The sequence below is a fragment of the Ictidomys tridecemlineatus genome, chromosome 2 (genome assembly GCF_052094955.1).
Source record: "Ictidomys tridecemlineatus isolate mIctTri1 chromosome 2, mIctTri1.hap1, whole genome shotgun sequence".
In the NCBI taxonomy this organism is placed as follows: Eukaryota; Metazoa; Chordata; class Mammalia; order Rodentia; family Sciuridae; genus Ictidomys; species Ictidomys tridecemlineatus.
In genome coordinates this window covers 47690325-47718275 of record NC_135478.1, presented here as the reverse complement: position 1 = coordinate 47718275, position 27951 = coordinate 47690325, and the positions used below count along the sequence as shown (strand labels likewise).

At 50.1% G+C, this 27951-nt stretch overlaps 1 protein-coding gene across 2 annotated transcripts; it reads right to left on the bottom strand.

The window, feature by feature from the left end:
- Nucleotides 1–289: 289 nt before the first annotated feature.
- Nucleotides 290–27951, bottom strand: Tkt (transketolase). Of its 2 annotated transcripts, XM_078038432.1 has the most exons (15): nucleotides 27731–27894; nucleotides 19072–19113; nucleotides 17593–17710; nucleotides 16341–16454; nucleotides 15319–15416; nucleotides 10496–10687; nucleotides 8399–8517; nucleotides 6343–6536; nucleotides 5514–5678; nucleotides 4244–4400; nucleotides 3967–4097; nucleotides 3203–3286; nucleotides 2997–3090; nucleotides 1285–1407; nucleotides 290–583 (listed from the first exon to the last, which is right to left on the bottom strand). In XM_078038432.1, the coding sequence occupies exons 3-15, from the start codon at nucleotides 17674–17676 to the stop codon at nucleotides 408–410; spliced, it is 1731 nt and encodes a 576-aa protein (XP_077894558.1). In that variant the 5' UTR covers nucleotides 17677–17710; nucleotides 19072–19113; nucleotides 27731–27894; the 3' UTR covers nucleotides 290–407. The 2 variants fall into 2 exon arrangements, with proteins under 2 accessions (XP_077894558.1, XP_077894557.1); XM_078038431.1 differs by lacking the exon at nucleotides 19072–19113 and having other exon boundaries at nucleotides 27731–27951.

Genomic DNA, 27951 nt, shown 5'->3' with positions numbered 1-27951 from the left:
AGCTGTCCAGCCTCCCTGAGGGCCAGCTGGCTGGGGATGAGAGGGAGTCGGGTTCCAGCCTGGCTATAGACAGGCTGCAGCTGGGTGTCAGCTGGCTGTGCTTGGGAGGTAGCAGCAGTTCTAGTGTTGAAGACAAAGTCTGGACCCAGGGAAGGTCCTTCCTTGGAACACCCAGGTCCTAGGCCAGAGCCAAGGCTGCCAGCTTCCCTAGCTCTCCCCCTACCCTTCTTCCCCCAGAACCCACACTGTCTGCATCCACATTACAGGGGGAAAAAAAATCCAAGCTGAATCATTTTTCTCAAAACATATATTTACCTTTCTTCTCAGTACATTTTTTTTTTTTTGAGCACCTTTGCTAGAATCTTTCAGGAATGCATAGAACCCCCACCCGGCACTTCAGACCCTCCCTAGGCCTTGGTGACAAGGCTCCTCACAGCTTGTGCAATGGCATCCTTGTCAATGCCAAACATCTTCAGCAGCTCAGCCGGCTTTCCGCTTCTTGGTACTTGGGCAACAGCCAGGCGGGTGACAGTGACTCCAGGCTCTCCCACTACTGCAGTAGACACTGCCTCACCTATGCCACCTGGGGGGAAAAAAAAAAAAAAGGTGAATCAGATGCTGAGGCCTCAGGGTGAGCAGAGGGTGGGCCTCAGCCCTTCACCAGTTTGAGTTTATTCCCTAAGCCAAGGAGAGCAGAGATGGTTCTCCTCCCCTAGCAGAGCAGACATCACTCATCAGTCACAGTATGATTTTTAAAATAAGCCCAACAGTGGCCTCTGAAATGTTTCTCTAACACCCCTCTCCAGGCAGCCATCATCAGTAGAGACTAACATCAGCACTTGTCCTGAGTCTAAGGCCTGGAGCCTCTCAGAGGAGCGGGCGGTGTGTACTTGGAGAGGTTGTTTTGTGAAGGACCTTTCATAAAAGACAAATTCAGCATTGCTTTCCCTGTTTGATTCTGTACAACAGCCTTACCTTTTTTATCTGAGCCCCAGGAAGGCAGCTGCGGCCCAGAAAATCCAGAGCTGTCCCTCAGAGCAGCTGGGATCCAGCCTTTTAATAGGCCTCAGGCTTGGTTTAGGAACCCAGCTAACTCATAGTTGCTGGCACAGCTCCAAGAGCCCCTGCCACTCAGGAAGCTGGCAAGGATTCCAACCTCATTGCTAAGTGTGGAAAAGGTGGACGGTGTCCCTGAAGGAACTCAAGGTCATGTCCAGCTCTTGGATTCTCTGGCTCTGGGCCTCCCCCTGCTTCCCCTGACCTGTCTAGTGCAGCCCCAATTACCTTCATAGTAGTGATCCTCCACTGTGAGGATCCTGCCTTTGGTAGCTCGGGCACTGTCAAGAATGAGTTTTCTGTCCAAGGGCTTGATGGTGAAAGGGTCCAGCACCCGGATGTAGATCTTCTCTGTGAAAAAAGAAGGAGGGAAGAGCTGGACACTGTGGTTCTGCCCCTTAGTGGGCCTTGGATGACGCCCTGGATGGGGACACCCTAAGGGTTGTCACAGAGCTATGAGCTCAGCCCCAATTGTCCTCTTATTCCCAAGTTCATGCTTGCCAAATCTTTCTGGGGATCTCATCCAGCTGTGTGGCTTGGGGAGTGTCTCTGAACACAGAGTAGAATATGTGGGCCCCAAATGGCCTTCTTGGTCCCTCTCATGATGTTTTTTGGTTTTGGTACCAGGATTGAACCCAGGAATGCCTAACCACAGAACCACATCCCCAGCCCTTTTAAAATATTTTATGTAGAGAAAGGGTCTTGCTGAGTTGCTTAGGGCCTCGCTAAGTGGCTAAGGCTGGGCTGTCTTGAATTCCTGATCCTCCTGCCTCAGCCTCCAAAGCCACTGGGATTATAGGCACGCATCACTGCACCCGGCCCTGTGATGTTTTTGAAAATAAAAGGGGAACCAGGTGCACACCTGTAATCCCAGGGACTTGGGAGGCTGAGGCAGGAGGATTGCAAGTCAAGGCCAGCCTCAGCAACTTAGTACCAAAAAAGAAAAAAGAAAGAAAGAAAGAAAGAGAACAACAAAGCATAAGCCAGATGAAAGGCCCCAGCTAAGGCAAAAATTTATGGGGTTGGGATTGTGGCTCAGTGGTAGAGCACTTGCCTAGCACGTTGAGGCACTGGGTTCGATCCTCAGCACCCTATAAAAATCAAACATAGATATTTGTGTGTCCACCTACAACTAAAAAATAAATATTAAAAAAAAATTATGGGGTGATGGTGGGGTGGGGGGAGGGGCAGCAGATCTGAAGCCACAGGCAGGAGAGTGTCAGAGGGTCAGATGAGAACCCAGCAGAATGGCATTCTCAGAAGGAAAGACCCAAACCTGCTATGCCCTGCTGAAAGCCTGCCACTGGGACCCCAGCCTGGTTCTCCAGCCCCACCTTCTTCCTGCCCTTCCCTGCTCCAGCCTCCCTCCAGCTCCTCCAGGCTCTGCACACGCCACTCCTGCCTGCACCTTATGTGCTTCCCTCTTTGCTGATGAATTCCTACTCACTCTAGGTCACCTTACTAAGGATGCCATGCCCACAAAGCTCAGCATGGCTGAAACATGACATCTGTTTTGGGATTCTACTGCAGGAAGAAAGAGCATCACTAGTTAACATCTGCCTGCTAATAATAATGATAATACCAAACTATACTGACTCAATCCTCAGGACAGTCCTATGAGGAAAGTACTAGCATCTCCATTTTATAAATGGGGAACCCGAGGCACAGTAATGGCAAGGAACTTATTAGGGGCCGTTTGAACTGTGATTTGCAGCCCCATGGGCAGGCTCCAGGGCCTCTGACCTGATCACCATGCTGGGGCCATGGGGTTAGGAACTGTGACCACTGGGATTGAGGATCATACTGGGCATGGATGGAGTAAGTGCTCAAAGGGTGGCTTTAGTTACTATCATCATTTAAGAGATGAGCTTCTCTCCCATCCAAGACCTCATTTGCATCCAGTGCTAGATCTCTCACTTCTCAGGTCCCTTTCTTCTCACCTTTCTTCAGCAGCTCAGCAGCAGCCAAGGCCTCATGCAGGGTCACTCCAGCCCCAATCACTGTCACGTGGTCATCCTTGCTCTTCAGGACCACCTGGGGGTTTACATAGAGGGCTGGTGAGGCTCAGGGGCTGGGAGGTGGGAGTGGCAGCAGGGAGAGTTTGGGTTCACTCTATGGAGTCTCCTGGGGCATGAGAGACATTGACCTTGGCTTGTCCAACTTGGAAATCCTCGTTGTTGTTATAGATGATGGCATTTTCCGGGCGGCTGGTCCGGATGAAGCAGATGCCCTAGGATCAGAAAGATAAAGTGAGGAATTCAGGACAGAGCACCTCTGACTTCAGAAAGTGTTGTCTTTCTAGAGAGATTGACCTTTCTTCTGTGCAAATCTCTGTCAGCCAGTTGGCTCCATAGGGGTGTCTGTCAGCCTCTGCATCCTGGTTAATGTAGCAAAAAAAGGGCCTTGAGCGCCCTCTGCAGTCAGCACCTCCCTCAACACTCTGACAATGTTGCCATCCTTGGTCCGGAAACTACTTTCTAGAGGGGCACTGGCCTTCGTTGGGGCCACTGGGGGCGGGGATGCACTGGGTAGGCCCCCTGCCCTAAGGCAGAAGAACCACTCAGCACTCTACCAGGGCAGCTCTTGACCTTGACCATGGGACTCAGCTCATTCTTTTCCTGTCTTGCAGAATCCAACTCAAGGAAGGCAAATAGGTATCTACTGCCAAACTGGCAGAGGTTGCTAGGATCCCTCACTGTGGGAGAGTGTGGTGGTTGATTACCCCATGGGGCAGTAATAGTGGTGTCTATTTTATTTTTCCTGGTCTAACTTAAGCCACATAAACCCCAGGGGCAGGAAGTAATGCTCTGGGGCGGCAAGTAATCAGCTCTGTGCATCTGTGCTGGCCTCTTCTTCTGTCCTAAGGAAGAGCTAGCTGCTTGTATTAGAAAGAACGGCCACGCAACCAACCTTTGTATTAGCTGCTAATTCCACTGCCTTCTCCGTTGCAACCCCATCACTTGGGTAAAAGACAGTAGAGGAGGGGATGGACCGAAACATGGCCAGATCTTCCAGGGCCATCTGAGAGGGCCCGTCTTCCCCTGGGGTATGGGAAAGAGTAAACTTAAAGTAAGATTCCCCATCCATGGATTCCCCTACCCTGGAATCCTGGCCCAACCAATCCCTCCCATACCTCCTGGTCCAAAATCAAGGGAGTTACAGGTATAAGCATCTTAGCTAAACTCACCAATGGACACACCACAGTGGGAACCACAGAGGTTAATGTTGCTCTCGGAGATGGCCGCCATACGAATTTGGTCGAAGGCCCGCGTGAAGAAGGCTGCGAAAGTGCTACAGAAGGGCACTGTCCTGTTGCGTGTAGCACAGCCCACTGCAATGCTCACCTGGGGGCAGGTAGGGCAGGTCAGCCCTGAAGAGGCAGACAGAGGGTAGCCAGGGAGTCTAGGACCCCTCTTGAGGCCACCTTTTGGGGAGCAGAGGATTCTGTAATCCTAGTATCTGTCAACCCCATGCAAGTGATTTCTGTAAACCTATATACCAAACTCTTTCCACTTAAAATAAATAATTTTGAAAGTTCTCTTAAAATGATTTTCCTCTGGAACTTTTTTTTCTCCTAGCAATAAGCAAACCCTCTCACCAAGAAGGCTAAAGCTTATACATAAATCATCCCTTTTTCCCAGGCTTCTGAATGTCACCCCTCCCATCTCCTTGGCTAGCTAGGAGACTTCTGCAGAGGCCAGTCCTCCCAACTCCTCCTGCCCACTGAGGCTCCAGGACCCTCACCGCTCACCGCTCACCTAGAAGCACAGAGTACAGTCATGAGTTCCAAACCAGCTGCTTCCCCTAGGGTTCTGAAACTTCCCAGCTCAGAGGGATATCACAGCCTCCTCCAGTATAGACTGGAGGCCATACAGACAACTTTAGTTTCTATTGGAGAAAGAACTTTGGAGAGGCTTCCAGAGAGAGGAAGTTCCCTGTCCCTAGGGGTCTGCAAGCTAGGCTGGGCTCCTGTGCCAGGAGGAAGGGTGATTTTGAGAAACCAGACAGAACAGTGCTCCTATTTCACAACTTCAGTCCTTGACAAGGGACTGCTCTACAATGGGGCACGTGCCTGCATCCTTCAGGGTGGCAGCCGCCAGGACCTTGGGCTTACCAGGGGCTCTGTCAACCTCCTGGCTGTCCTGCCCTCTCCTAGAAGCTCCTTCACCCCAAGTCCCACTCACCACCCTACCTGGCCTACAAATGCACATCTACATTTGCACACCTCTTTAATAGGTGCTCCTTGGCATAACTACCCTGAACTGCAGCTAATCAGGGTCAAAGATTGATGTGGGGTCCTACCTGTTCTTGGGCTGGCCCAAAATAGGCACCTGGCACAGTCAGTGTGGCTGCCCCATGGCAGGAGGAGGGTTGCCGCCCTGCCCCTGCCGCCCCCCCCAACCTTGGACCTACCACTGTGGCTGGACCCGTGCCCCTCAGCCCATGGCAGCACCCACCATGTTCTGTTCAGCAATGTAGCACTCAATGAAGCGGTCGGGGTGCTCCTTTTTGAAGAACTCTGAGAAGGTAGAATTCTTGGTGTCCCCATCCAGGGCAACGATGCGGTCGCTGGCATGGCCCAGCTTGGCCAGAGCCTGCCCATAGGCCTTGCGGGTGGCTATCTGTGGGGAAGAGAGTGAGACAGAAGGTTCTTATACTGACTGCCAGGCATGTGCAGGGCTGTGGCCTGAGCCCCATCTCCTTCTAGGGGCTCCTAAAGCTTTTAGGGGAGAGACTAAAAATAGGGACAGATACAGGGGACCAACAACACAAGTTCCCAACCCTCGGGAGCCATATGAATTGCAAAAAAAGAAATGTCCAGACAATCTCACTTCCCCATCCCATGTGACTTAAACCACTTTTCATAAAAATACAAAAAGTTCACTCAGGGGGAGGCCTAGGAGCAGAAGAACTCTGCCTAACCTTTGCCAAGCCACGTAGAAGTCCTCAGCTCAGGCCTGTGGGTCCTCATGAGCCAGGGATGCAAAGACTCAGGAGTCCTGGGCTACTATCTCATTTCTCCCAGTAGCTCACTATGTGACTATGGCAAGCCTCTTGCCCTCTCTGTGCCTCTGCATATAAATAATTCCACAGCTATCTTCATGAGAGAAGCATGACAGGAGCATGAGGATATCTCACTCAGGATGTCCTCCTCACCATACATGATCCCTCTCCTCAATTTCCCAGTCCTCCAGAAGGTACATCTTGGTCTCAGTCTTGGGAAGGAAGAGAACCAGAACTGTCCCAAACCCACTGAGTCCAGAAAAGCAAGATCCAAGCAAGTACCTTGTCCCCAACTTTGTAGCTGGGCGGGGTGGGCATGCGGATGTTGGTGATGTCCACCGAGGGGGCATCCTCCTGTGGGGGAGTCGCCATGATCTTCTTTTTGCTCTGGATCTGGCTGAAGATTTCCTGGATGACCTGATCAGCCATGTTTTTGGGGAGGGGCTTTCCGTGCCATGACTCCTTATCTTCTACCCCTACAGGTACAACACAGGAGGACAGAGGGACAGGTAAGACAGAAGCTCCCGAGGGCCAGGAAAGGTGTCATCACAAACAAGCAGAGGGCAGCACAGGGATCAGAAAAGGAGGGTTTGGAGAACAGGACTCCTGTTCTCACTATTCACTCAGTGAATACTGGCTCTCTGGGAGCTCAGCTGAGCAGGAAGAGAGGAAATATATGTGGCTTAGCATGTAGCCCATACCCTTTGCCATGGTGCCCCCCGCCCTACCCTCTACCCTGCCTCCCCACATGCATGCACAGAGATGATTCTGCTATAGAAATCACACTCAGTTGGTGGGCTGGGAAGGACCCTAGCCACGAGAAGGGGAAGATGAAGGCCAGAACAGAGTGAGTACTGCTAAGATCATCCCATACAACGATAAATAGCTCAGTGGGGTCTGTAAGAGCCTTGTGTGGGGACCAGTGAGGCTGAATGGCCCTCTCTTGAGGTCACTCAGATGACACCATAGCCTGGGCAGAGCCAAGGGCAGACCAATCTTTTATTTTTGGTACCGGGATTGAACTCAGGGGCACTTGACCACTGAGCCACATCCCCAGCCCTATTTTGTATTTTATTCAGAGACAGGGTCTGCTGAGTTGCTTAGTGCCTCACTTTTGTTGAGGCTGGCTCTGAAGTTGAGATCCTCTTGCCTCAGCCTCCAGAGCCACTGGGATTATAGGTATGTGCCAGAATGCCCAGCTGTGAGCAGATTAATCTTTTCAGGCAATACCCAGCAGCTCCACAGACTACCAGGAGCCCCTAAGCAGCTTTGAGGATTCCAGATGCTACCTGGTTTTAACACCTGCAAGCTCAATGCCAGGCAGCTGCACTGAGGCCATGATAATATCCTAAAGTCCTCACCAGGATGTCCATGCCCTCCTAGAGGGCTCCCAGTCCTATCTCTTAGAGTGTCCTAAACGCCTCTAATTCATGGAAGGCAGGTAAAGAGAGGTGCGGTCCCAGGCAGGCAGGTAGGTAGGTAGCCAGGGGCACGTGGCAGAAATGCCAACTCAGGGCCTAGAATCAGGCCCTCATAAGTACTATAGATTGCCTCTGTCCCTGACCACCCTTTTTTGTTGTTTAGTGTTGCTGGGGACCAAAACCAGGGTCATGTACAAGTTAAGCAATCATTCCACCACTGAGCTGCACCCTTGGCAATTTTCATTTTGAGATAGGGTGTTGCTAAATTGTTGACGCTAGCCTTGAACTTGAACCCCTCCTGCCTTAGCCCCTTGAGTAGCTAGGATTACAGGTATGTGTCACTGTAACTAGCTTTAAAAAAAAAAAGCCAACTATATATTAAGGTTTTTTTTGTATATGATTCTAGGGAATCAAACCCAGGGCCTAGAGGGTGCTAGGCAAGATATTCTACACTGAGCTACCCCCAGCCTAAGAACTGCATTTTTTTTTTCTTGGTACCGGAGATTTAACTCAGGGATACTTAACCACTGAGGCACATCCCCAGCCCTATTTTTATTTTTTTTATTTAGAGACAGGGTCTCACTAAGTTCCCTAGCACTTTACTTTTGCTGAGGCTGGCTTTGTACGCATGATCCTCCAGCCTCAGCCTCCTGAGCTGCTGGGATTACAGGTGTGCGCCACTGTGCCCGGCAAGAACGGCACTTTTTCTTTCTTTTTTTGTAGCTGTAGATAAACAGAATGCCTTTATTTTGTTTATTTTTATTTGGTGCTGAGGATTGAACCCAGTGTTTCACACATGCCAGGCCAGCCTCTGCTCCTGAGCTCCAGCCCTAAGAACTACATTTTTTAATGACCACCACCAGTCAGCCATGGGGACCGTGTGCCAAGTAAGCGCACCCACATGCTCCCACACAGACCTGTGATCCCACGGCCCTTGAAGGTCTTGGCGATGATGGCTGTGGGTTGGTGCTTGGCCTGGCCGAAGGCCTTGCACAGTTCCTCCACGCTGTGTCCGTCCACAATGATGGCGTGCCAGCTGAAGACAGAGGTGAAGAGGGTGAGGGATAGCCAGGTGCCAGAGTGCCCTGAAGAACCCCCAGGGAACGGTGTGGCCTGGCTTCCAAGGGCTGGCCTGCACCCTGCCCATAGCCGCAACATGAGCTGGGAAGCTCCTGTTTCCTTCATTTTCACGTGATTTTACTTCCTTTTGTTTGCCTTTGAACAGATTTCCCTCCTCTTCCTAAGTAATTCAAAGCTTGGATCATGTATTGTCTCATTCCTGATCTGCTCATTTCCCACTGAGGGCTCTTTTGGGGATAGTACACTAGGTTTAGAATCTGTCTGCTACTAGATTATTTTTCCCCCCTCCATTTATTGATTTGTTTACTTATATTTTTAAAAAGAAAAGCATAAAGGATTTATTTAGTAAGATGGAAGTAACACCCAGCAAGGTGTCAAGCAGATAGTCTATCAGAGAGGAAACAGCCTGCTACTAGATTCCTAATGAATTTTGGAGTCAGTTTTTATTTGGAGGACACATTTATAACTCACAGATACTGAATGTTTAAAATGTTTAATATTGTACTTTATTATTATTATTATTTGGTACCAGGGGCGCTTAACCACTGGCCATATCCCCAGCCCTTTTGAAAATATTTTATTTTGGGACAGGGTCTCTTCAGCCCTTTTTATTGAGACAGGCTGTCAGTAAGTTGATGAGGCTAGCCTCAAATTTGCAATCCTCTCAACTTAGCATCCCAAACCACTGCGCCTGGTTTCTTTTCTTGGACTCTTTTGGGCATATTAATAGTAATAATGATAGTGGTGAGCTCGTGCCGAGAGCTCACTCTATGCACTGTCCTGAGTACTTTGAACATGAACCCCATTCTTGTTCACAATACCATGGGCCACCAACTCCTGTTGCCCTCATTTCACAAACAAGTCAATGGAGACAATGGAGACGCTGAAGGTGGAGTAACTTGCCCAAGGTCACAAAGCAAATCTATGATGGAGCCAAGACTTAAGGAATCTGGCTTCAGAGCCACAAGGTTATGGACACAAGCCCAAGGGGGCACTGCCAGAGTTATAGTCCCCAGACTAATGTGACCTTGGGGAGGCCCTGAGGCACCTTGTAGCTCAGTTTCCTAATCTGTCAACAGAATCTTCCCTCCCTTCATCCTCTCCTTTTATAAGGTCAGTCTTCAGAAATGACAGCAATTATTACTACAAGGCAGGCTCCAAGTTCCTGTCAGTTTGGTGCAATCACAGGCAGGGACTTGACTACAAAGGGCACCCTTGGAGGCCTGACCTGAGGCCCTAAAGGCCCTGCCCAGATCAACCCACCCACTCACTCCCTGCCCGGGGTCCTCCCCTTCACAGCCTCCTCACCAATAAGAAGTCTCGGGGTCAGGGTCTTTTAGAGCCCCATTGTAGAGCAGCTTATATTTGGAGCTGAGATAGAGGCATCAAGGTCAAAGTCCTTCTGGCTGATACCTACCCAGATGGACCTCCCTGACTGAATTCATAGTCATTTAAGGACCAAATGAGAAAGAAGTCTAGAGACCCTCTGTCTGGTTTCATTAGGAGAAGGAACCTATTCCTCCTCCCTGGGTTGGCTGGAGTGGAGCACACAAAGTGGTCATTGAACTGATGTACATCCCCTCTGTAGCTACTGTCCTTCAGCCCCACTGAGTGACCCCTTTTCACATCCAGGACCCTTCTCCCATCTCCTCCAAGAACAAGTGAGGCTACCTAAGAAACTCTGAGAACTATCATACCACATGATCACACACAGAAATCCGTTTAAGACTGAGCCTCAGCCCACAAATCCACAGTGGTGGCCTCAAGTTACTAAGTTCAAATGTCCAGAGTTTGGAATTGTAAGCCAAGACCCTAGAGACGGGAGACCTTCAGGTAGGGCTAACCTCTCAGCTTTAGCTTCTGTCTCTGCAAAGCTTCTATCCTGGACGACATTCCATGATGTGCTTACTCTCAGGTCACAGCCTCATACGTACCCAAAGGCCTCACAACGCTTCTGGTAGATGTCCACCTGGTGCTGCAGTGGGGCAGGGTCGCTCTGGCCCAGGCGGTTGATGTCAAGAATGGCGACGAGGTTGTCCAGCTTGTAAATGCTGGCGAAGGCCATGGCCTCCCACACGGAGCCCTCAGACAGCTCCCCGTCTCCCAGCATGCAGTAGACTCGGTAGCTGTGGACAGAGGGCAGGCAGGTGAGGGGCTGGTTCCTCTCCTCTGGGCCTGTCAGGCTCCCAGCCCCAGCCTCCCAAGAAGCGTGCTTCCTGGGCAGAGGTGCAGCCACATATGACACACAGAATACACAGCATGGAAGGGGCCGTGGGTCACCAGATCCCTGCTGCCCGTCCCTAAAAGGACCAGCTGCTCTAAGATGACAGGGGGTCTGGGAATGCAGCTCAGTGGTAGAGCATGTGCAAGACCCTGGGTTCAATTCCTAGCAATGCTTAAAAATAAATAAATAACAACAAGGACTTGGCCAATAAGAATCAGAAGAATGGGGAGTGTTAGAGCCAGAGGAAAATGAGGGAGACCAGGTGAGTGGGTAAACTACCTGCATTGGGCAGGAGGGGCTAAGCTATCCATGGCAATGGGTATTGGAGGTGTCCCTCGGACTTTCTGGGTGGACCAGCAAGAAAGGGGAACCTTGGAAACTAGCTCTGCTCCTGCTAGAAGGAGCTGGGCTGGGGAGACCACGATATAGGCCAAGGAGCACCTGAGGCAAGAGGCCTGGCAGAAAAATGAGCACAGCCGAGGGCCCCTGAAGACAGCATCAGCATGGGGACAGGTGCCTATGGAGTGGGCTCTCCTAAGCCCTAAGACTGGAGCTGGGCCTTGTCCTTTCTCCACCTGGGGCCTTCTACCTTCAACATTGGCAAGTGAGCCCTTTTCAAGACAGTGTGACATGGCAAAAGAGCACTAAACTCAGGGAGAACACCCAGAAAATAGAGCTTTCTTGGGCTGCAGGAGAGGGTGGAGGCAGGGGATCAACTGAGACTCTGACCCCAGCCCCAGAGATGTGAGGAGTAGCAGCAACAGGCATAGAAAGAGTAACTACCTCCCTTCACAGAGTGGCCTATGGCACTCAGGAACAGGGTCGGTGACAGGCTCTGTGCCGAGTAACCCTCTCCAGGTAAGTTCATTTGTTACTCCCACAACATGTGGACTAGGAAATGGGCTCAGAACGGCCAAGGGACTTGTATGAAGACCACTCTGAGATAAGTAGCTGAGCCGGGATTCCAATCTGTCGGCAGCCTAGATAGACTGTCTCCTCCTGGCTGTGTTAGGACATTGGACAGGAGCAGCAGGATTTGGGGATCCCCCTTACCTGCCCAGAGTGTGGCCCTAGGGAATGAAGCTGGTGCCTGATTGGGATCATAGGGACACAACTGCCCTTCTGCTGCTTCAGGGAAAGGCCATTGACCTGGCTGCAAGCTCAGCCATCCAGGTCTCCAGTCTCCTTGCTGCGGGGCAAAGGCAGAGAAAGCAGGGAGAGACGGGAGACAGGCAGCCAGCCACAGCTGTCAGCATGACTCAGCACTGCCACAGGCTGCCAGGCGGGGAGAGCTCACTGCATTCCTCCTGTCTGCTGCTTCTCTCTCTCTCTCTCTCTTTTTTTTTGAGACTAAACCCAGGGATGTTCTATCATTGAGCTACATTCTCAGCCCTTTTTAAATTTTGAAACAGGGTCTCCCTAAGTTAACCAAGCTGGCCTTGAACTTGAGATCCTCTCATGATCCTGAGTTGCTGGGATTAGAGGTGTGCGCCACCATGCCTGGCCTGGTGCATCTCTTCTGGGGACTCCACCAGGCCAGTCTATTGGTTCCCTGGCCCAGAGGGCAAGGCCTCAGACCTACACTTCCCAAAGGTCCTATTCCAGACCTGGGCTTTCCTGATATTGGGTCCTATCCTCAAGCTGTCTCCTCTCTCCATGGAGGTAAACCCAGGGATCTTGAAGGGGCTCCGGTCTGGCACAACAGTTCCCACAAAGGATCACTTGGATAAGGCTAAGCCAGAGAGGCCTGTCGGAAACTTGATATCCCCAAGAAATTCCAGAGCAGCAGACTGGTTGTTGACCCCACCGCAACCCACTTCCAGGGAAATCAGACTAAGTGGAATAGATTCCCAGCATAGCTCTGGCCTTCAAGATTGGGACCAACAGGCTCAGGTCAGGAGAGTGTCTTAAAGCCCTAAGATGCTTGGACAGTGGTTAGAAACAGGAACGAGAACCTACAGAAACTTGGATTAACCATGAGCTGGTATTGCCCAAGGTGTTAGATTTAGGGGTAGGAACATTACAAATGCGTAGTCATGAACTAAAGAGAAGGGTGATGTTTGCAGCAGAACTGTTTGGGATTCATCTTACACATCCCAAAGAGGATTGCCTGTGTGTGTCACAGTACATCCATGAGACTGAACACGATGTAATCATTAAAACTAGTTCTTGCTGGGCATGGTGGCACATGACTGTAACCCTAGTGGCTGGAGAGGCTGAGGCAGGATCTCGAGTTCAAAGCCAGCCTCTGCAACTTAGTGAGGCCCCAAACAACTTAGCAAGATCCTGTCTCAAAATAAAAAATAAAAAGGGCTAGGGATGTGGCTCCGTGGTGAAGTGCCACTGGGTTCAATCCCCAATACCCAAAACCAAAAACAACTCCTAGCTCTTCACAGATAACATTGTGTGAAAATACTCATGATAAATGATTCCATCTTTGTGTTGTTGTTATTGTTTAACGTTCAGACAGGATTTCACTAAGTTGCCCAGGCTAGCCTCAAAATTTACAATCCTCCTGCTTCAGCCTCCCAAACAGCTAGGATTGATTATAGGTATGAAGCACCATACCTGACAAAGATTCAGTCTTAAAATGCAGAATATAATTTAAATATATATGAAGATTGCTAGCTTCTAAGTTTATTTTTTACAATAACATGGAGGAAACCTAGCAATATATTGTTAGATTTAAACTAGGGAAGGGGCTAAGAATAAGAAAAATGTCCATTTCTTTTTTATATTGTTCTATATACCTTTCACATAAGACGGCAGGTAGGAACAGTTCTATGGATGCCTAGCCCAGGCTGATAATTTCTTGGTGACCTGGCCCCTTTCCCCAGGTAGTCTGAGGGACTAGGCTTTAGCCAATCTTGGCCCCAAGCCACCTTGGCCTCTGGGAACCCAGCTAAACCCCTTCTCCCTACACTGACTTGCTCCATTATGTGAGGGTCAGGAAATGATCCTTCATAGGGAATTATTTCAAGCAACTGTAGGGAATAATTAACTCACATGTCTGGTTCTAGGCCAACTAAAATGCTCTTAAACCCACATCCCATTCTTTGTGACTCTCTCTTCATTTCACGGTGAATCACTTCTGGGTGTAGCTAAGCTGCCCCAAAGCTCAGCCAGGACTGCAGAGGAAGACTGTGCTGCCAGGTAACCCTGGCCTGAGGGAGTCTGGGAGGGGTGTGGAGCCTCCTAGAGCCCCTGCCCTGAGTTACAGCCTGCAAACAGCAGATGCTTCCCACAGTGTAGTGCAGGGCCAGGTTCCCTGCATCCACCTGCCCTTGGAGGACCCACTATCATGCCAGCCCACCATAGCCTGGCTGTGGCTCTTCCACAGGGTGGAGGGCTGCAGGGCTGGGTCCTTCATGCCTCCCTGGAGGCCAGGCCCCATGGGCCCTCCTCTAGGCAGCTCCCTATGCACTCACCTCCCCATACTCATTTCCTGTGCTTCCCTGGGGCCCTTTACAGAGTAGCTGGGGGACTCTGAATGTGCATCCTGGGTGTTTCCACCACTGACCGGAGGACCCAGGCAAGCATCTTACCTGTTTTCCTCATCTGTAAAGAGAGGTAAACTACTCAAACTGCTCCTATCTCACAGGGGGCTTATTAAGGTGAAACCTGATAAAGAACATGGACACTAAGCACAGGACCTGGCTCTTAGGTAGTAAAGGAATGAAAGAGCCATTCTGGTGACATGTATGCTAAGTATGTACATATGCATTGACTTATGCACTTTGTCCAGGCTGGCCTTGAACTTGCAATTCTCTTGCCTCAGCCTCCCGAGTGGCACCACCATACCTGGCCTGGTAAATGTGTTTGCTGCTGGGGATTGAACCCAGGACCTTGTGCATGCCAGGCAGGCACTCTGCCAACTGAGCTAAATTCCTAGCCCGCAAGTGATTATTCTTAACAGCTCGCAACCCCTGCCCACCAGGCCAAATCTGGCCAGAGCAGATAACCTTATGACTGCTATCTGTCTGGGGGATAGATTATGGGGGTTCTATACAAACCAACTGAAATAGCAAAAAAATAAATACCCAGCCGGGCTGCTCACCCACCAATCTCTTAAATGGCCATTTCTTCTCTGGCTGATAAGAGGTGGCTCAAGTGCCAGAACACACAACCCAACCCTTTCCAAGACAAAAGAAAGTAGCTCAGGCCTAGGCTCTTGGTGACTGATGAGATATGGGGGTGGGGGAATGAGTCCTTCTGAGACTTCCAGGAACTGGGTTTAAGGGCAACACTGGGACTCCTCAGCTAAAGCACCCGGGGCTCAAAGGATGAGACAGGACCACGTACCCTGGCACATACCTGGCCTGCCAATTACTACCAAGGGGCTCTGTTCCCATCTGAAAGGGACTGGCCATGGTACCTTCCCCACTGGGTCTTTGTAAGGACAGAAGAGTCCACAGACTCAGCCCAGCCAGGCAAGAGGCAGTGCTAGGTGGTGGTGGTGGGGGTCGTTAAAGCTAGTCCACTAAAGACCACTCCCATAACTATTGAGGGCAGGGTAGTGAGTAGGGGTGTTACCTGGCTTTGTCGAAGTATTTGCCTGTGTAGGCCATTCCACAAGCAGCCCCGAGGCCCTGGCCCAGGGAGCCAGTGGCCACGTCGGTGAACGCTTGTTTCTGTCATAACAGAGAACCACAGTTACTCACGTGGAAAGCAGAGAGCAGCACATTTTTAACTAACCCTCCAGTATCTCAGTTTCACCAGCCATTGGAGCCAGGGTAGCTACACCCCCATCCAGACCTGGTGAACTCATCTCTCTAGCAAGAGACCTTTCTCCACAATGTGACTTCTTATTCTCATACCAAAGTAATTGTGGGTTTGCGGGTTCAATTCCTAGTTTTGTCCTCTAATGAGCCTTGGGACCTCAGGATGGGGACTAACCCTCTGTGAGGCTCAGCTGTCTCATCTATAAACAGAGTCCACTTTATAAAGCAGCTAGGGAATTTGTGGCAAAATAGGTAGAACATTGGGTTCTAGTTTCCAGGCCGAAGGGACAGTTCTGTGATAACTGGTGAGCTCCAGTATTTGCAGGGATGCCAGTTGGCATCCTGAGGAACAAGCTAGGTTCCTTCCCTGGGGTGTCACCAGTATCCTGCTGCTACCTCCTTACTAGTGAAACTCTCTTCCCAAGCTGTATCTATCTGGTCCACAGTTGGGAAAGGGGTGGACAGTAGGGAAGAGAAGCGTGGGGAAGAGCACTCCATGAAGCTGACCCCATAACATTGCTGGCTGGGCCTCAAAAAGACTTGCCCAAGTTATACCTCATATATGTATGTCAAAATACATTCTACTGTCATGTATAACTAAAAATTACAAATTAAAAAAAAAAAAAAGACTTGCCCTTCTGCACAGCAGGGGGTGAATTCAACATGCCCCTCCCCCAAAGCCTACATCCCTCCCATCCCTCCTTACTCATCTCATCCCTATCCTTTGCCTTAATACCTTCTGTGTCTCCGTGGGCCCCTGCCCTGCTCCCTTGTGCCTGGGAAAGAGAAAAGGTGGAGGCAGAGACCTGGGAAGCTCCTGGCGAGTACACGTACCGGGACAGGATGCCCATCCAAGTCAGAGCTGATCTTCCTCAGGTTCAGGAGCTCGGCCTCAGGCAGGAAACCAGCTTCGGCCCAGACTGCATACAGGATGGGAGCTGCATGGCCCTGCCAGAAGATGGACAGTAGAGGGGGGGTCAGATGGACAGCTGGCACATAGGGCTGTTCCCATTGCACATGAACCCCAGGGCCTGGCGGAGCCGGCCGGCCGGGGTATCTGTTTCAAGGAAAGAAACAAGTGAAGGCCGTGTCTCCCATTTCATCCCTCTCCAGTTCCTTGGTTTCCAGCCCCAAATTCCCACAGCCAAGGCCGGGCACGCATTAAGACAGGTGCAGGGGGGTGCAGCTGGGCACTGGATGAGGCCAAAACCCCAACAGGCAGCCGGCTGCCCTAATCCTTGGTTTCTGGCATGAAACAGACTTGGACAGACTTCTAAGCTCTAAAGCCTGCCCCGAGAGACTAGAGGCTGCTGAGCCAGGCCTGAGGACAGGTGGATTTTGAGCAATCGGGGTATGGTTCGTGGCTGTGACTCTCACCCAGAAGAGGCAAGACAGGGTGCCCCCATCCAAAACCCTGCTACTGTACAGCAGCACTCCTGGCGGGGGAGCAAGTGTGGCCCATCAGAGAGCTGGCACAATGTAGAAAAGACTCAGACAGAAAGTCACCAAATAACCTCAGACCTGGATTCAAGTCCTGCCTGTTACTCCCAGATTGAGCAGGACACCCAGCCGGACATGGTTACCATAGACGCCCACCCCATTCCTTTGAGTTAGAGCCTTGCTAATATAGGGGCAGGGGGAGCCCTTGGAAGGGTGACCTGTTAATTCAGTCACATGTTCCTTAGCTCAGGAAGTTTATCAGCTGAGTCAGCACAGAGCAAGACATTGAGAGGGGACTTAGACTGGGCTTAGAATGAATAGCAAGTCTCTGCTGAGAACAGTTGCCATTCCAGGGCCCTTGTACACAGAGCCCCAGGTGGAGGCTGGTTGGCAAAGAGCAGCTGGGATTTTTTTTTTTTTTTTTTTTTTTTTTTGGTAATGGGGATTAAACCCGGGGGCACTTAACCACTGACCCACATCCATCCCTTTTAAAAATATTTTATTAAGAGACAGGGTCTCACTGAGTTGCCTAGGGCTTCACTAAGTTGCTGAGGCTGGCTTTGAACTTGTGATACTCCTGCCTCAGCCTCTCAAACGGCTGAGATTATAGGTGTGCGCCACCGCACCTGGCCAGCTGGACTCTTACCTTGGAAAGCACAAAGCGATCGTTGTGAGGGTTCCGAGGATCCTGGGACTTGTAGCGCATGGTATGGAAGAAGAGGACAGCCATTATCTCAGCGGCGCTGCAGCATGATGTGGGGTGGCTGAGGCCCAGGAGAGAAGACAGACATGTGCATCATGGCCCCAGCCCGTGACCTATAACTCTGACCAGGCATATAAGTAGGGACCTGGGGATGGCATGTCCCAAGGAGGGTCTCATCTGCTTCACTTATCAGAAAGCCACATGCCCCATTCTCTGGAAGGGTGGCACAGGGTGAAAGGCTACCACTGGTTGCTTGGGAGTGGGGCCAGCCAGTGATGCCAGGTATTGCCATAATTTCCCAAGGGCATCAGGCCAGGCCCTCAGTCATGGCACCTGAAAAACTCTGGGCTCACATCAGAAGGAAGAAAGGGCCCAAGAAAGATCAGGCAGAACAGACCTGGCCCAAAGTCAGCATAGTACCTTATGGGGCAGGACAGGGGCTGGGGAGCAATTAGTGTTGGTAAGGGCCAGTTCCCTCTCCGTGGGCTCCTAGGAGTCCAGGACTCAGCTGAGGAGTGACAGCACCTCTATAACTGATCAAAGAGCCACGTCCCAATGGGATTGTCAGGGTATGCCCACTTGTGAGGGGCATCCTGACCTGCTCAGGGTACTGGTTCCCTGGGGTCATGGGGCAGGGTTTAGGAAGGCTCACCAAGTGACCACAAACCTCTGGCAGCCTCAACACACAGGTTTGGAAGCCTGAAAAATCAGGCTTTGGGCTTTCCAATCAGATGGCTGGGCTTCTTGACAGCTTCTTAGATGGGCATTTTGAGGGATGGTATAACACTTGCAACTATATTTTCATGCAGAACTTTAAAAGCAAAACATACAATCTCTTCTCCTACAAAGGCTACAGTCTTAATAAATAAAAATCCCTTCTGCCTGTGGACAAGAACTGAGGTGGGACCTACAAAAGCAAGAACCCACACTTCTAGCCCTGGGCCCCCCTTTAGTTAGACTCTTGTTTTAAGAACCAAGAAGCTCCTGAACAAAAGAATTAACACTAGAAAGTGCAAGGATTACAGCCTAGGTAGGCAGGACCCACTTGATGAAGAGGGGTAGAGGCTGGGGTTCCTGCTTGGGAAGCTGCAATTCCTGGTTAGCCCTGGCGCCCTCTGGTCCAGTTCTTTTTAAGACGTCAGACTTGGGGCACATGTCTCCCGGCCTCCCCCGACATGCAGCTCAGCCCAGCCTCTGATACTGCTCTCGGGGGCACTTCACAACTACAACATGCCTAATGCCAAACCCAAGAGCACATGCGACACCTGGGGCTCACACCAGCCTCCCTCCTCCCCTGCAGCGGACCCCTACTGGGTTAGGGGTGAGTCACTCCCAGCACAGACAGGTTAGTAGAGGAATCTGGAGAACTATCCATGCTGGTTTAGTACCCACATCTCGGCACACAATCATCTTATACTTAACCATTTCTATGAACTCCCGGTCAGGGGGGGAAACACACTACACCTGAAAGAGGGAGGTGAGGACATGTAAATAAGGAACGCTTTTCTGCCTGGCAGGGACCCCAATCCCTGGCTCCCAGTGCCAACTTCAGCCGGAGAACTCACTCCCCGGTCTACACAGGCTCAGGCAGCCTCCTCCCCTTCCCCCCTCCACCCTAGAGGAGCCCCACTGGGAAAGCCACGGCCCCCTTATGATAAAGCCACAAAGTGGGGAAGGAAGCATGTGAGTCCTGGGCCAAAGAAGGAAGTCAGGAGTAGGGGTTTCACCCGCCCGTCCTCCTCTTGACCCCAGGGTGACATTCCACATGGCTCTGGCAGGACACAAGTACCTTTGGCATGTGGCAGAGGAATGCCCAGACTCAGACAGAGGGGATATGGAAGGAGGAAGTTGGTATTATGGTTTGGCTCATAAATGTTCCCCAGAAGCTCATGTGTTGAAAGCTTGGTCCCCAGAGCACAGTGCTACTGGGAGGAGGTGGAACTTTCAGAGGTGGGGCCCTACAGAGTTGGAGGAAATAGGTCGCTGAGTGCATGCCCTGGAAGGGGATATTGGGACCTTGGCTTTTTCCCCTCTCCAACGCTCCCACCCTCTCTGCTTCCTGGCTGCCATGATGTTCTACCATGCCACAGGTCCAAAGTGATGGGGCCAAGTGACCATGAAGCCCATGTTCGGCCAACTGCTGGCATTCTTTGCACCCACCAAGTAAACACACACAGAAGAAAAGATCCCTAGAAAAGAGGCATCCTCTCTGCTCCTCCCCAGAGTTTTCAAGGTTCTTTCTCAGCAAAGTGTCTGTCATGGGGTGGAGATATAGTCTATGCCACTTGAGCTGCATGACTTGCTCATGTCATGTCCTCAGGGGTGCCTAGGGCACAAGTGAGAGAATACTCGCAAAGCGCCCAGGTTACCGCTATCCACCGTCAACAGCTAGGTTCTTCTAGTTCCTCATCTGCAAGCTGTGATGTGACCCAACCCCAGTCACTGGAGGCAAGAAGGGAAGGCAAAGGTCAAGGACAGAGATAGGGTTCTACTGAGATAGGGTTCTGTAAATTGTAAAATGCTGAACACACAGGAGACACAGCTACTTTTAAGCTCAAACCACTAAAGGGCTATTAAGGGCCCAAAGCCTAGGAATCAGTGGCCTCAGGACACAAACTGGCTAGAACTAGAGAGGATACAGGGTCTTACTCTAGTGTCCACCTTTCTGTGCTACCTGGGGATTACCAGCAGACCTGACTGTTGGCAAATCCTATCCTGGCCTGAGTACTACCTTCCAATCTCAATTAGTTCATCTATGAAGGGGTGTGGACAGCTTAGAACCAGACCCAATTAAGGTCTCTCAAAGACCCTTCCTTCTGCCCTCCCCCTCCAGGAGAATACATATTCTTCCACAGGAGTCTCTCTCATCCTTTGGCACTTTGTTTTCCCTGAAATAAAGAGCCAGAGAAGACTGCTCCCACTCATGCTGGGCTCCTTCAAGAAACAAAGAAGTCAGCTTCCAATCCCCAAGTGGCCCCTCTTCGAACACAGGCTGGGCCCTGAATTGTGACAGGCCACAGGGTTTCTCAATGAATGAGCAAACTGAGGAAGCCAAGTACCGACTAAGGCCTTACCAAGGCAACCCCCAATACTTTAAAATTACAAAAGAAGGGGTAGGGGGAATGTTATAGAAAAGAAAGAAAAAAGAGTTGAAAACCAATAGCTAAGATCAATTTAAAAAGTCAGAAAAATGAGCAGGTGTGGTGGTGTTAACTCCAGCAGTTTGGGAGGCTGGCTCAGGAAGATTGTGAGTTCAAAGCCAGCCTCAGCAACTTGGTCTCAAAATAAAATAGAACAAAAGGCCTGGGAATGTGCCTCAAGAGTTAAGCACCCTGGGTTCAATCCCCAGTACAAAACAAAATTTTTAATAGTGCTAGGGATGGAACCTAGGGCCTCGTGCATGCGAGGTGAGCAATCTATCACTAAACCACATCCCCAACCGAAGAGCTAGTTCTTTAAGAAAAAGAAAGACTGAAAATTTAGCAAACTTCAGACAGAGCAGGATCAAGAAAACAGGCCAGGCTTGGTGGAACATGCACATGATCCAAGCTACTTGGAGGCTGAGGCAGGAGGAGCACATGTTCAAGGCAAATATGGACAATTTAGGAATGCCTGCCTCAAAGAAAAAATAAAATGGGCTGGGAATGTAGCTCAGTGGTAGAGCACTCCTGGGTTCAACTCCCAGTACAGAAAAAAAAAAGACAGGAAGTTAATCAGGGCATGAACCTAGATGATAAAGTGCTCTGAATTACTAATGTCAATAAATTTGAGGGGCTGGGTTGTGGCTCAGTGATAGAGCACTTGCCTGACAAATGTGAGGCACTGGGTTCCGTCCTCAGCGCCACATTAAAAAAATGAAAACAGAAAAATTTCTAGAGAAAAATATTTTACTCAAACTGTTTCAAGAAGAAATAGAAAACCTGAGTAATACTTTAACCATTAAGCCACATAAAAATAATATGCTGAAGATGCACATTCCTTAAGACCCAGCAGTTCCACCTGTAGAAACACAGAAAAATACATGCTCCACACTCTGGGAAATAAACAAGGGTGTCCCCACGCTGATGGCAACGGCATGACGTGGAACCTTCAACATGTCCATCAACAGAATAGATTAACTGCAATATATTCCATAAGGGAATACCATACAACAGTAAAAATAAATGACTTCCACTTCAGACCTAACACTGATGTTATTTCAATCAATAAAATATGTGAAAAAAGCACAGACTCACGGAGATAGCAAATTCACTGTTTATAACATATGTATATTATTTATGTTCTTTATGTACAAATCTATTTTTTAAAATATTTGGGAAGGAATAGGGGAATGCCAGGGTATAAGTGCTACAGAGTTGGCTCCTACCTTAAACGAACTGACATCAGATCTCAGATGGTTTCTTCAGATATTTGCCTTAGGTCACCACCTCCCAGAAGCCCTCTCTGACCACAATATCTAACAGCACCCTTCTTATCAGGCCCAGTGGCACACACCTGTAATCACAAGGACTGTAATCACAGAGGCTGAGGCAGGAGGCTCTCAAATTCAAGGCCAGTCTCACCCACCTAGTGAGATCCTGTCTCACAATAAAAAAAATAAAAAGAGCTGGGGGCCTTAGCTCAATGGTAGAGCACCTCTAGTTCAATCCCCAGTACAACAGAACAAAAATTTTTAAAAATTAATGAAAGCACCCTTCTTCTCTTCACTCGTACTGTCACCGCCTGGCACGATGTGCTTGCGTACAGCCTGGCTATCCTCCTGAGCACAAGCTCTATGAGGACAGGGACTTTTGAGTCCTTTCACTGTTGTGTCTTCAAGCCCGAAAAGCACCTTGAACAAACTGAGTGCACAAGCGAATGATGAGGTATCCTGACTCTGGCCTCTGTGAACCTCCGTTTTCTTTCTGTAAAATGAAGACACTTGAATGTGATTGAATGAGGTAGTGCGTGTGTAAAGAACACAGTCAAGTGTAGAGAAACTGGCAATCTCTCCGTTAATATCAGCTCTCTGAGTATCAGAAATTAAGTCCAACCTCCTTCTCATCTTGAGAACAGGATCACTAAGGTCCACAGAAGGCAAGTCACTTGCCCAAGGACACATTGTCTGCCAGCAGAAAGCTCAGACAAAAGCAAACTGCTAAGTAAGAGAAACTGGTGAATGGATAAGCAAAGTGTGAAATACAGATACAATGGGATATTCGGCCACAAAAGGCAATAAAGCACTAATTTATGGATGACTTCCAAGAGTTATGCAGAGTGAAAGAAGCCAGACCCCAAAGATCCCTATGTGGTTCTATTTATATGTAATGTCCAGAAGAGAGGAAAATAGACTGGTGGTTGCCTGGGACTAGGGTGGGAAAGGGGAGAGACCGCAAATGAGCAGAAAGGATCTTTGGGAGTAATGAAATGGACTAAAATTGGATGTGATAAATTCACAAAATTTTATCGTAAGTCAAACTTATTTGAAATCTCAGAGCTGTACACTTACAATACTATGATATGTAAATGATACCTCAATAAAGCTGTTAATGACTTGTTTTTAAAAGGAGGAAAAAAGGGTGCTCAGAGTCTTGTGGAGTAAGTTCTCAGGTATCTGCACTTCCCTGACCAGTTGTGCAGCCCTCAGAGATTACATCTAGCCCATGAATGCAAGTGACTTCTGAGCAAGATGCCCCCCATGTGAGCCTTGGTCAGAGAGACCCATCTGCCAGCTTGCTTCATGCTGGGATCAGGCAGAGTGTGCCTAAGGCCCTGCCTCTGCAGACTGTCCTCGGATAGTGCTCTGATCATCTGGCACAGATAACTGCAGTCTGTGGCAACAAAAAAAGTTCCTGATTTTGTGGGACCAGGTTCTGCTCAAATAGGCCAAATCCAGGGGCACAGTGAAGGGTTCACAGGCAGCCACCAGGATGTCTCAGCCAGATTATAACCAGGGGGCTGCATCTTGTCTCCGGCTTCAAGAAACCCTGACCATTAGCCCTGCTGAGTTCCGAGGTCACTGGAGCAAGGAACGCAGTCATTCCAGGGTACCTGGGCGTCTTCACACTGAGTTGAGTAATGGTGCTGCTACTGCTGGGGCAATCTCAACGACTTTGCTCTTGCCTCAATCAACGCCAGGCTGAAGGAGGTCCCAAGATGGTCTGAATGGAGAAGTAGGCCTAGGCAGCCCTTTTCTGTCCAGACAGGCTGTACCCACATGAGGCCAGAGTTTGGAGGGGAACTCTGAGCACTTAGCAAACACACCCCCAAATGCCAGAGCTGGGCAGAAGGGATACAACCCTTAACACTTCAAAGGCTCATGACCACCCAGAAGCGAAACCAATTAACAGTGGGTGGTAGGATCCCAGGGCCTGGTCACTCAGCTACCCCCAACCCTGCTCCTAAGGAACTAAGTCTGAAAACCACTTGCTATAATTTAGATGCTGTTTGTCCCTCAAAGGTTCATGTGTTAGAGGCTTGGTCCCACTTAGGCAATGGAGGGGTGGTGTGGAACCTTTAGGAATGGAGCCTAGCGGGAGGTCCTCAGTTAAATCGGGGGCATGCCCTTAGAAAGGACTATGGGACCATTTGCCCTCTCTCACTGGATGCGGGTAGCCTAACCTTGTGATCCCAGTGATTTGGGAGGCTGAGGCAGGAGGATTATTTCAAGGCCAGCCTGGATAACTTAGTGAGATCATGTGTTTTAAAAAAAAAAAGACTGGGGATGTAGCTCAGTGATAAAGTGTCCCCAAGGTTTAATCCCCAGTACCAAAAAAAAAAAAAAAGAGAGAGAGAGAGAGAGAGAGAGAGAGAGAGAGAGGTGTGATCTCTTCCTCCTGCACACATTCCTATCACTTCCGTTCACCATGAAGTAGGGAGCCCTTGCCAGAGCCAGAACCATGTTGTTCGGACCCCCTCAGCATCTAAAATGAAAGTTTTAGCTAAATGAATCTTTCTTTATAAAAAGTTAGCTTGCTTCACAAATTTCACTATAAATGAAAAACAGATTAGTGGATCACCTACCTATGAACCTCTCCATTAAAGATGGAAGAACTAAAGCTCTGGGATGGACAGGGCTATCCCGACGAGGGCAAGGATGCTTGGAACAGAGCCAGGTGGGATTCCTCTTTTCCTTGTACCCTTCAGCTAGGTCTGGTCAAATCTCTCCAAAGATGGGGGTCAGAAGTCCTGCCTCCCTTCAATTAGCTAGAATGACAGGAGTGTGCCACCATGCCTGGCTTGGGTTTCCTTTTTCAAAAGCTTGGAGAAATTGGACCAGTTTCCTCAGCATGCAGAGAGAGAGATGACTCCAGAGATGGCCACTGTGAGCACTGCCTCAACAAAAAGTCCTCTGTGAAGGCTCTGTCCCTCCACCTCCAGGCCTGGCTCCTAACACAGAGGCCAGTGTCCTCACTTCCTGGGGTGTGGTGAGGTCCCTTGCACAGGGGGTTGGCAATGGCACAGGAGTGAGAAAACTGTCGAGAAATCAGGACTCCCTCCAAGAAATCATGACTCCCCAAACCAAGAAACTGGGTCCTCAGTAACAGAACATCTGAATCCAGCCTCACTGGGTAACCAGCAAAGATTGTACCAAAGTCCTGTTTTACTTGCAAATTCCCCCAGAAAAAAAGGGAGCACCCTGAGAGAGTGGTCAATTAAGCTGAGACTGAAGTCCAGACTAGGCCAGGACCTCGGAACTGAGCCTTTGCTTGATGGAATTCACCCACTGTAGTGGGGGAACAGCAGGCCTCAAAATAAACACTGGGAAACCCAAGCTCTGCTGGTGTCTCAAGCCTTCCTTGAATACTTTTTGAACGCTATCCCCTGCCCTGCCCTGCCCCCCTCCTCTGCATACACCTTTCAAAATCTCTCTTGTGACAGAGGTTGCATAGCAATGTTACTTCCTTCTGGAAAATAAGCTTTCTCTAAGTAATTCTTCCTTTTTTTGGTTCTGGGGATTGAGCTATATCCCCAGCCTTTTTTCATTTTGAGGCAGGGTCTCTCTAAGATGCTTAGGGCCTCACTAAATTGCTGAGGCTAGCCTCAAACTTATGATCCTCTTGCTTCAGCCTCCCTAGTTGAAGTCTTTCTTGCATCTTTCACCACACACACACACACACACACACACCCCACACGCTGCACATACACACACAGCTATTACAGGTTTAATTTTTTTTTTTTCCAAATGGATACTTTTTGAGTTCAGTTGAATTCCTCCCTCAGGCTACAATGTAAACATGGGTTAACTCTTAGTATCTTTTCCTGATAGTAACTACATGATAAGGACCAAGTCCTACTGACAACTCTGCTTTGTGAGCCCCCTACAGTTTTGCTATTTCATTTCTTTCCAAATACTTTTCAAGCTAATATTGCTGTGACTGCACCTTACTTTCCCCTTTCCTATTTCCCTCCATTCTCTAGGTTGGTGCTGCCCACATGCCCAACAGGACTTCCTGTGATATGAACTCCATACCAGATAGTACTCAACAGCTACAAGGCAAGTCACTTAATACACTAACTAGCCTTGGTGTCCTAGTCTATAAAATGTGAACATTACACAATCTAAGTTTTTCTCGGAATGCAGTAAAGGATGCCAGAATCCTGGGCAGGCATGTCTTATTTAGTCACATAAGATGCTCGGATGCTCAACACAAGTTATTAGATCCCCACAGTGTCTCTCCAGCTAGTGTCTCAGTGTCTCTCTCAGACCCTGTGAAATGGCCAAGGAAGCAGATTCAGTACTACAGCACAAGTGACAAAGGTGTGCGAACACACCATGCACTGGAAAGTACTGCGTGCCACTGGAAGTAAGACATAAGGGCAGAACTGATATAAACCTAGGAGAGATAATAGGTCCAAAGTATGCACAGGAGCAGGGTGAAGGCAAATAGCTTGCAAGAGTTCCAGGATCTTCTGAGAAGGTACAAATGGAGAGCACATACCCAACCTGGGCTTTCTTTCTTTCTTTCTTTTTTTTTTTGGGGGGGGGGTGGTGGTGGTGGGAGGGGTGGTGGCGGGGGATTAAACCCAGGATTTCATGCATGCTAGGCAATCACTCTACCACTGAGCTACATCCCCAATTCAAGACATCTACTTAATAATATGTCCTACATGAAACTGGCCAGAAACCCGAATCTTTTTGTTCTAAACACAGGCTTGGTTGGAAGATCCTTAGAAATCACTCCTTACCCAGCCCCTCAAATCATTTCATTACCCAGCACCTTGCTGTTTGAGTAGTTTTATATTTGGCCCCAAGAGGAGCACCAGAATCCTTGAAACCACCTAGTGTGGAGGCATTAGTACCCAGGACCCCCTGCGGGGACCCTGGAACTCTTTCATTTAGTCTTCCAAATACTCCTCTTTCTTTCCACTAAGGCCAGGTTCTGCGACCACGTGCCACCTCCCTGCCCCCACCGCGGCCTTCCCAGCAGTTCCTGATCCAAACTAGGACCCCAACCCATGAGTGATAGGAACGTGAGGCAATGACAAAGAGGATGGAGAAGTGTCGTTTGAAGTGCTGAGAAGAACAGGACGGGAGTCTCCCGCAAGATAGTGGCTTAAAACAGTAGTTCCCGAATTGGACAGCGTGGTCTCAAATTCCAGCTCTGGCTGTGCTCGACCCCGGAGAACTCGGAGCCTCAGTTTCCCCATCCGCCAGGCGGAATGCTACCAGTGGCTTGTGGACGGGCTAAGAAGGCCGCGCCAGCAGCACCAGACCCAGAGAGCAATAATGGTGGCCTTCCAGCTATGGCCGCAGAGGGAGGCCTCGCCAATCACGCGTCCCCACCCCGAGCCACCGTGCAGAGAGGGAAACGCAGTTTGAGGTTGCACACCGGCCTGCGGCGCTCCAGGGACCGAGGCCCACGCGGCCGAGCCGGTAGCTGGGCCGCGAGTGCGCGGAGCAGCGGAAGGCACCAGCGCCCGGAGCCCCGCGAGGCGCACGCCTCCGCCATCTGACAACGCCCCTGCCGGCTCCCTCAAGGTGGCAGAGTGCAGCGCGACACGGAACCGGCGAGGCCTTAGGAACAGCTTCCCCGCCTAGTCTGAGCCCCGCCGCGCCGGGCGCCCCTCCCCGGGCCCGCGCCCAGCGCTCGGCGCTCACCCGGAGCCCGCGGCAGTGGTGGCTTGGATGGAGCTGATGCGCAGGCGGTTAGCCGTGTCCTTCAGGGCCTGCAGCTTCTGCTGGTCAGGCTTGTGGTAGCCTTCCATGGCGTGGCCGGGAGAAGGACAAGGAGCCGAGGACAGAGACCCAAAGAAAGCTGCTCAGGCAGCAGTGACTGGCAGCGGCCGAGGCCGGGTGCCGCGCGAGGGCGCGTTAAGACT

Excerpts from the sequence above, each read along its gene's own strand:
- Tkt (XM_078038431.1), bottom strand. The coding sequence starts at position 27,837 with ATGGAAGGCTACCACAAGCCTGACCAGCAGAAGCTGCAGGCCCTGAAG. Across the intron at positions 5,679-6,342 it reads GCTACAAAGTTGGGGACAAG|ATAGCCACCCGCAAGGCCTA; the intron begins GTACTTGCTTGG and ends TCTTCCCCACAG. Across the intron at positions 4,098-4,243 it reads CCACTGTGGTGTGTCCATTG|GGGAAGACGGGCCCTCTCAG; the intron begins GTGAGTTTAGCT and ends CCCATACCCCAG.